General features: G+C 46.3%; 1 protein-coding gene across 1 annotated transcript; it reads right to left on the reverse strand.

Moving 5' to 3' along the window:
• Positions 1 to 4,281: 4,281 nt before the first annotated feature.
• LOC120978212 (olfactory receptor 6C3-like) lies at positions 4,282 to 5,226 on the reverse strand. The gene has a single exon (XM_040406434.1). The coding sequence runs from the start codon at positions 5,224 to 5,226 to the stop codon at positions 4,282 to 4,284; it is 945 nt and encodes a 314-aa protein (XP_040262368.1).
• Positions 5,227 to 9,565: the final 4,339 nt, after the last annotated feature.

Raw genomic sequence — 9,565 nt, forward strand, 5'->3', positions numbered from 1 at the left:
CGGAACTTCTCGTCAGGTCCGTCCTCCCGAGGTTCGCCGTAGGGGGGGGGCTTGTTTTTTCTGTGGGGGGAGGGGTCATTTTTTATTAATGTCTGTCCCTCCTTTCTCAAAAACAAAAGACCGTCGGAAAACTACTAACCCCGGGCTGTGCGGAGGATGTCAGCCGGGGGGTATACGTTTCCTCCATACGAACATCTCAATTTGTGTTACCAGCGGTCATTGTTTTTGGTGTTAAGACGGAGTCTATTTCTTTTTTTCTAGACAGTGGAGCAGGGGTAAACTTGATTGATGCCCATTTTGCCCGCACTATGGGTTTGTCTCTCTGTACGCTGCAGAGACCTATTCCCGTATTCGCTATAGATTCTGCTCCTCTGTCTCAGAGAAACCTCACCCACATTGTTCGTAATTTACACCTTCGGGTAGGGGACCACCATAATGAGTGTCTTTCATGTTACGTTCTGGAGGGCCTTCCCTCTCCGGTGGTATTGGGTCTTCCCTGGTTGGTAGCGCACAATCCAGTGGTGGATTGGCAGGCCAGGGAGATATTGGAGTGGAGTGAGCATTGCAGAGAGAATTGCTTAAAAAACAATTGCTTAATCGCCTCCATAGCTTCCCTACCTACATTTATTTCGGACTTTGAGGACGTTTTTTCTGAAAAGGGTTGTCAGAAACTACCACCTCATCGTCCTTATGATTGCCCGGTTAACCTGATTCCCGGGGCAAAATTACCCAAGTCCAGGTTGTATAATCTTTCGGGTCCCGAGAGACAAGCCATGAAAGATTATATCTCCGAGAGTCTGGCTAAGGGACACATCAGACCCTCTTCTTCACCCGTGGCTGCAGGGTTTTTCTTTGTTAAAAAGAAAGATAGGGGCCTGCGTCCTTGCTTAGATTTCCGTGAGTTAAACCAGATAACCATCCGTGACCCATACCCTCTTCCTCTCATTCCTGACCTTTTTAATCAGATTGCGGGTGCTAAGTGGTTCTCCAAACTTGATCTTAGGGGGGCCTACAATCTGATTCGTATCAGGGAAGGGGATGAGTGGAAGACAGCTTTTAACACCCCTGAGGGGCATTATGAAAATCTAGTTATGCCTTTCGGTCTGACCAATGCCCCTGCTGTCTTCCAACATTTCGTTAATGATATTTTTAGTCATCTCATCGGCAGGTTTGTAGTCATATACCTAGATGATATCTTAATTTATTCGGCTGATCTGAAAACACATGAGGTGCATGTCAGGCAAGTACTGCAGGTCCTACGGACGAATAAACTATATGCGAAAATTGAAAAATGTGTCTTCGCTGTTCAGGAATTACAGTTCCTGGGATATCTATTATCTGCTTCAGGTTTCCGCATGGATCCTGGGAAGGTCCAGGCAATTTTAGATTGGGATCTTCCTGAGAACCTTAAAGCCCTACAACGGTTTTTGGGTTTCGCTAATTTCTATAGAAAGTTCATTAAAAATTATTCAGTGATCGTTAAACCCCTTACCGACATGACTAGGAAGGGGACGGATTTTTCCAAATGGTCTGACGCCGCTAAAGATGCATTTTCCTCTCTAAAGGAGAGGTTTACCTCGGCACCTGTTCTAATTCAACCTGATGTCTCCCAGCCTTTTATTGTCGAGGTAGATGCGTCAGAGGTGGGAGTGGGAGCTGTATTGTCTCAGGGTCCGTCTCCTGGCAAATGGCGTCCTTGCGCTTTCTTTTCCAAAAAATTATCTTCTGCGGAGAAGAATTATGATATTGGAAATAGGGAACTGTTGGCGATTAAACTGGCGCTTGAAGAGTGGCGTCACTTCTTAGAGGGAGCAATCCACCCCGTCACGGTGATTACGGATCACAAGAACCTTCTGTACCTAGAATCGGCTAAGCGTCTCACCCCTAGACAAGCTAGGTGGTCGCTATTCTTTACCATATTTAACTTTGTAATCACCTATCGTCCTGGGGCAAAAAATACCAAGGCAGACGCATTATCTCGTAGTTTCCCTGGAGGGGGTAATGTTTGTGATCCGGTACCTATTTTACAAAGAGGAGTGGTTGTCTCTGCTGTACACTCTGTTCTAGAGGGAAAGGTGTTAGAGGCTCAGGGGGACGCCTCGGCCTCTTGCCCTTCAGAGAAATTGTTTGTACCGTTAAACCTGCGTCTTGAATTATTAAAGGAACATCATAATTCGGCACTTGCTGGACACCCGGGTAGTAAAGCAACCTTGGAGCTTTTATCTCGTCGTTTTTGGTGGCCAAGGTTGCGTCAGGATGTAATGGATTTCGTGTCTACTTGTTCTACTTGTGCACGCGCGAAAGTCTCTCATACACGTCCAGCAGGGTCTTTATTGCCACTTTTCATCCCCAATAGGCCATGGACACATCTGTCAATGGATTTCATCACTGACTTACCGTTGTCGGCGGGTAAAACAGTTATCTTGGTAGTAGTAGACAGGTTTAGCAAAATGGTACACTTTATTGCGCTACCAGCACTTCCTAATGCTAAAACTCTCGCTCAGGTGTTTATCAGTGAAATCGTGAAGCTTCACGGGGTCCCTTCCGATGTGGTTTCGGATCGGGGAACCCAGTTTATTTCTAAGTTTTGGAAAGCTTTTTGTTCCCATTTGGGGGTTCACTTGTCCTTTTCCTCAGCTTTCCATCCTCAGTCGAATGGACAGACTGAGCGTACCAACCAAAACCTAGAAACATATTTAAGGTGTTTTGTGTCTGAAAACCAAGAGTTGTGGTCATCATATTTACCGTTAGCTGAGTTTGCCAAAAATAATCATTATCAGGAGTCCACTGGCAAGTCACCATTCCTTGGTGCATACGGTTTTCATCCCCAATTTTGTACTTTCAAAGAGGGGGGGTCTTCTGGGGTTCCCGAAGAGGAAAGGTTTTCTTCATCTCTTTCATTGGTATGGCAGAAGGTGCAAGTTAACTTGAAAAAGATGAGTGGTAAATATAAATGCATGGCCGATAAGAAACGGTCGCCAGGTCCGGACCTAGGAGTGAATGACTATGTGTGGTTGTCTACTAGGAATATTAAGTTGAAGGTTCCTTCTTGGAAACTGGGTCCTAGGTTCATTGGTCCCTATAAAATAGTAGCCGTCATTAACCCTGTGGCTTTTCGCCTGGAGCTACCTCAGACTTTTAAGATCCATAACGTCTTCCATAAATCGTTACTCAAGAAGTATGTTCCACCTCTAGAACCATCGCCGCTGCCACCTCCTCCTGTCATTGTGGCTGGTAATCTGCAGTTTCAAATAGCCAGAATTGTTGATTCTCGTCGGGTCCGCCGCTCTCTTCAGTATCTGGTGCATTGGAGGGGTTACGGTCCCGAGGAAAGAATGTGGGTTCCAGCGTCAGAGGTAAACGCCAACAGGTTAATTCAGACTTTCCATGCCTCTCATCCGGAGAGACCTGGTCCTGAGTGTCCGGAGGCCCCTCGTGAAAGGGGGGGTACTGTCACGAGGGTATCAAGAGCCAAGTCTTACTCCGTTATACCCGGGGTCAGGAAGTCGCAGCGGGTGGCTGCGCGCTCTATATCTAAAGATCACATTGTTTCTTAGTGATTGTTTTCTGTGTTTGCCTTGCTATCCTTTTTGTCTCTCTCAGGGATCCGTAGCTTCTCCTCCTCAGCTGTTTCTTGTCTGCCACTCCCTACCTCCTTATATTCTCCCCTCACACTTCTCTAGTTGCCAGTTATAGAGCTTCCTGCCTGGACATCTATACTGACCCACTGGAGTGGTGAATCCTGGTTGTCGTTCCTGAGTGCTACCCTCCGGATCCCTGTTGGGCTTATTGTTGTCTCCTGTTGTCGCCCACCTGGGATTATATGTTGAGTCTGTGTTGTCTGTCCTCCCCTTGGTGTTTTCCCTTAGAGTTAGTGGTGCGTACTAGTGTTCCCATCGCCCTGTTCACTATCTAGGGCTCAGCTCAGGGAAAGCCAGGGCTTTAGGCACGTGATCGGCGTACGGGTAAGGAACCCGTCTAGGGACGTCAGGGCAGCCAGGTGCCAGCCGCCAGGTGAGTCAGGGGTCACCATCTTCCCTCTCACTTGGGCAGGGCCTTCCTCGTTCCCTCCCTCTGTGTCACGTATGTGATAGCCACGCCGACCGTGATAATGTGTTTACTTGTCTGCATTGAGTTTGTCCCTCAAATGAATTTCTTTCCCTACTGTTGTGTGGATTCCTCCAATTTTTAAACTTCCACATATGTATTTTCAATTGAATTCAATAAAGGATTCTTGTAGGTTTATTTGTATTTTTGGGTGTGCCCTTGTGATAGGTCTAGTTATAGACAGGTTGTCTGTGTCATAAAATAGTGGATTTTTCTTTGAATAGCTGACTTTACATCTTTATTTTTCAAGCTGTAGATAACTGGATTTAGCATGGGAACTATGGCTGTGTTGAACAAAGCCAAAATTTTATTGGACTTGAAGGTGCGAATCGGAGTCAAATACTGAAAGACAAGACTAGAGTAATGAAGGCCGACAACTGTAAGGTGGGAGGAACAGGTATAGAAGGCTTTCGATCTCCCACTTCTAGACTGTATTCTTATTATGGCAATAATAATGAACACATAAGAGATGAAGGTAAGAAGAAATGGAGTGAAGGTTGACAGAAGGACCCCCTCGGTGAATATCAGCAATTGTAAAATGGACGTGTCACTACAGGAAACATCAATCAACGGCATGATGTCACAGAAGAAATGGTTAATGACATGAGACGTGTAACAACTAAACCTTGCTAGAATAACCATGGGAGGTAATATCTGTAAAAGACTAATTGCCCAACAGAATAACGCTAAAGATGCACAGAATCTCTTGTTCATGACAGTCGTATAACGCAAGGGGTTACAGATGGCGACGTAGCGATAATAGCTCATTGCTGTTAGTAGTATCAACTCATTGCCAGAGAGCCATGAAAAAATACACACCTGTACCATACATTCAGTGAAAGATACAGTATTATTGTTCATTACAAACATGGAGGGGACCTTATGTAGAGTAACTGTGATGGAAGATAAGTCTAAAACAGAAAGGTTACACAAGAAGAAATACATGGGAGTGTGGAGCACTGAGTCCAAGAACACCAAGAGAAGAATGGTCAAGTTTCCACCGAATGTGATTAGATATATAAGAAGAACCAAGAAGAAGATCAAAGCTTGAAGTTCTGGAATATCTGAAATTCCTTTAAGAACGAAGTAAAGCATCATTGTCTGATTTTTTGGATCCATAGACATAGGAGACAAGTTGGGGCTCACAGAAGCTTCTCAGTCACAGACAACTTGGGAACCAAAGTTCAACATATGGTGATGACCTGTGTTCTATAGATAAATACAACCAAGTGCAGCAGAAACTGAGATATATGCCTATACACTGTCTTAAATAAATTAATCACAGAAACACTGAGTAGTAAAGCACTAATGCCAATTTTAATTACAGACACTTCTGTTATATATAGAAGTCTTACAGTCTCGAGATGAGCTTCATAACAAGTTCCCAACAGATTGGGTCCATTGTGACTAGTTAGATGATTATTATTTGCAATTTGTCCCTCCTGAATTTGGCCATTATTTTGGTATTCACTATTCTGGGGATTTGTACTGATATAACAATAAAATTATGGCTCTCCTAGACACAGAAAATAAAGAACAAAGTGATGGTCAAAATGAGGTTTTCCAAGTAAAAGCATATAAAAATGAACTGAATGTGGAGCTTCCAGATTACAGCAGGCCAATAAGAGTGGTTGAAGACTATGAGGGAATTCACTATTAGTGATGGACGAACATCTACCGGGGCGGTTCGCGAACGCATTCAAATGTTTGCGAACCGCAATTTCGCGGCGGGTCCCATTCATTTTAATGGCAGGCGAACCTGAAAAACCTTCAGCTCATATTTGCAGCCAAGAAATAATTACTAGAAGTGCAAAATAGTCCCACAACATGGACAGTGACACCAGATGTATTATTCGAATTTGCGATCTCCATTTATTATTTTTTTCAATGCAAAATATCGACAATATTATTTTCGCGTACGCGCATGCGCAAATGCACTATACAGTACCCAAATGCACTATAAAGAAAGTATATTGGTATATAACACCCCGCTTCAATCCATTTTTTTGGGAGGCAACTGGTATATCACACCAGTAGAAATTATTTGTTCCAATAACGCTTGTCCCTCTATATACCGGCAGTATCGCAGCAGAACCGCACACAACTGCCGCACAACACAAATGCACTATAATATACTGTCTAACATAGAAAGTATATTATAACATTGTGCAAGGAAGGCAATCCATTAGAATATACATGAAGATAAAACGTAACCTTTAATAATGTTACTATGAGGGTCCATTCACACGTCCGTAAGTGTTTTGCGGATCCGCAAAACACGGACACTGGCAATGTGCATTCCGCAATTTGTAGACCGCACATTGCCGGCACTATAATAGAAAATGCCTAATCTTGTCTGCAATTGCGGACAAGAATAGGACATGTTCTATTTTTTTGCGGAAACGGAAGCACGGATGCGAAAGTGCGGATCAGCAACTGCGGTTGCGGACAGCACATTCCGACCCCATTGAAAATTAATGTGACTGCACCTGTTCTGCAAAATTGCGGAACGGATGCGGACCCATTTTGCGGACGTGTGAATGGAAAAGATATCCCTCAAAATGAAAATAAATTAAATTATTAAAGTTGAGCAAAAAGCATAGATGTGGTCGGCAATAACAAGTGCTCGGCGGTACTAAATGAGGTGCTCGGCAGCATCAAATCAGAAACCATATGTCCTACCACAATCCGGGGGGTTCCAGTGCACATCCATGAATCCTGGATGGAAAGCAAAAACCACCTATCCCTGGGCTAGATGATGATGTGGTATTGAAGGACAGGGTGGGCAAAGAACAGTCCCTGATATTGCCCTACAGCGGGGTGCTATTCTGGCCCTGATAGCCTAACCACAGACCACCCGCCCTGATAAGAGCGACCCCGTCTGGAACCTTACCCTATATAAAAATGGCCCTAGTAAGCCCCTAGCCCCTAGGCCCCTGACTTCCAGGTGATCACTATACAGATCTATGTGTTTTTGACTCATTATAAAAGTATATTATAAGTATCTCGCACCCCTCTGTGTATCACACCTATCGATAGCACACCTATACCAGTCCTTAAAAGGACTTTGGTGTCCCTATTAGCTAGCGTTTGGTGTCCCTAACAGCCTGTCCCTGCTCCACACAGCAACCTCTCCCTACACTGGCAAAACACTGAATGTAAAATGGCGGCCAGATCAGGTTTATTTATAAGGTAGGGGGTATGTCCATGTGCTGAAACGTCTCAATTGGCTGTCCTGTACCACCTGATGGATGTGTCATGGATCAAAGTTCTTCACAATTTAAAAGAATATGGCGGGCGCGAATATCTCCATATGTTCGGCGAATCGCGAACACGCAAAGTTCGCCGCGAAACGACTGCTGGGCAAACCGAAAGGCCATCTCTATTCACCATGAGGATAATATTTGAAGTCAGTTTTGATGAGTGTGTGTTGGCGTCATTTATGCCATCAAATGCTGCAATTTGCTAAATTTGGTACCTCTTCAAACTAAACACTATTGTCTAGAAAATGCTACACTTAGTTCTTTTACACCATAACATTACTGAAGTGAATTTGTGACTTTTGAAAAAAGTAGCAGTAATAAATCTGGTGTGAAACAAATTATTAACCCCTTAAGGACCTAGGACGTACCGGTACGCCCTATTTCCCGAGTCCTTAAGGACCCAGGACGTACCGGTACGTCCTGACTTAAAATCGGAATTCCGGCGCCGCAGGGGTTAATCGGAACGGGATTTCGGCTGAAATCATTCAGCCGGCATCCCGTAACAATGCAGGGGGGGGGGGGGTCATTTGACCCCCCCGTATCGGCGATCGCAGAAAACCGCAGGTCAATTCAGACCTGCGGTTTTCTGCGTTTCCGGTCTATTCGGGGGTCCTGTGACCCGATGAACCGGAAAAAGACTGCGATCGGTGGCGTAATTATACACCACCTATCGCAGTCCGAGGATTTGAAGAGGCGGTGCTGGCTCTGGTGCTGAATGCCGCTGTCCAGGGTGCTGATTGGTGCAGGGGAGAGAGGCGCGAGATTCAAACTTCCTGCGCTCCTCTCTCCCCTCCTCTTCCTGTCCAGCACCCTGACCGTGCAGCATCGTCCAGCACCAGCTCCTGTGTCCCCCTAATCGGAATCCATCACCCTCCTGCACCCATCGCCACCCAGGTAGGTTAGGGTCAGTGAGGGAGAGGCACCGTTAGGCAGGGAAAGAAGGGAAAAGTAAGTTAGGAAAAAAAATAAAAAAAAGTACTTTTATTCCAAACTTCCAAACTTCCATCTAACCCTAACCCAGACCCCCCCTGCCACTTGCCCCCCCCCCCCCCACCAGCCCCCCCCTCCACCAGCCTCCCCCCCTCACCACCACTTTTTTTTTTCTGCGTGCGCTGTGTGGCCGGCACTTTTTAGCGTCCGTCCACTGTTAGCGCATCGCCCGCCCCACCACCCCACCGACCGCTGATCAGCGTTGTACCGCTGATCAGCAAGTTTTAACTTTTTTTTTTCCTAACACTTGCCCATTTTTTTGCCTGGACTTTTTAGTACGCGAACACCCGTTGCCCCCACACACACGCACATATAATAAAGTTTGCCACACACGCACACACACCCATGGCCCGCCGGATGTTCTCGGCCGAGGAGGCATACGCCCAGATTGCCTCCGACTCTGAGAGCCCCAGTGAGGATGAGGATGACCCCACATTCCTTTTATCATCCGCATCCTCCTCATCATCATCTGATGACGATGAGCCACCAAGGCGGCGGCGACGCCGCCAGGCGGAGCCAGGGGCCCCACATGCTAGGGATCCTGTGGCCCACCCTAGTACGAGCCGCCCTGGGGTTCATACTGGTTTCCCGGCCCACCAAATAAGTCCACCGGAGCCCCCTGCCGATGAACTTAGCTGGTGTCCCCCAGTGGACTTTGAGCCTGAGATTCCGGATTTTGCTGGCAATCCTGGAATCCAGATTCCCACAGTGGGGTTTACTGAAATAGACTATTTAAGTTTTTTTTTCAGTAACTCACTGGTGAATTTGATGGTGGAGCAGACGAATCTGTACGCCCAACAGTTCGTCGCTCAAAACCCACGCTCAGTTTTGGCTAGACCCGGTGGCTGGACGCCGGTCAGTGCAGCCGAAATGAGGACATTTTGGGGCCTCGTGCTGCATATGGGTCTAGTCCAAAAACCCAGTGTCAGGCAATACTGGAGTGGGGGCGTCCTATACCAGACCCCACTGTACAGTATGGTCATGATACGTCACCGGTTTGAGGCCATCCGGAAATGTCTGCATTATTCTGATAATGCAGCATGTCCCCCCCGAAGTGATCCTGCCTATGACCGGCTGTATAAGATACGACCGGTCATCGATCACTTTGGGGCCACATTTCCGCAGGCCTATGTACCTGGAAGGGAGGTCGCGGTTGATGAGTCTCTCGTTGCGTTCAAGGGGAGACTCAGTTTCCGCCAATATAT

The sequence above is a fragment of the Bufo bufo genome, chromosome 8 (genome assembly GCF_905171765.1).
Source record: "Bufo bufo chromosome 8, aBufBuf1.1, whole genome shotgun sequence".
NCBI classification, from domain to species: domain Eukaryota; kingdom Metazoa; phylum Chordata; class Amphibia; order Anura; family Bufonidae; genus Bufo; species Bufo bufo.

Coding starts and splice junctions, on each gene's coding strand:
- LOC120978212 (XM_040406434.1), bottom strand. CDS start 5,226: ATGGATCCAAAAAATCAGACAATGATGCTTTACTTCGTTCTTAAAGGA.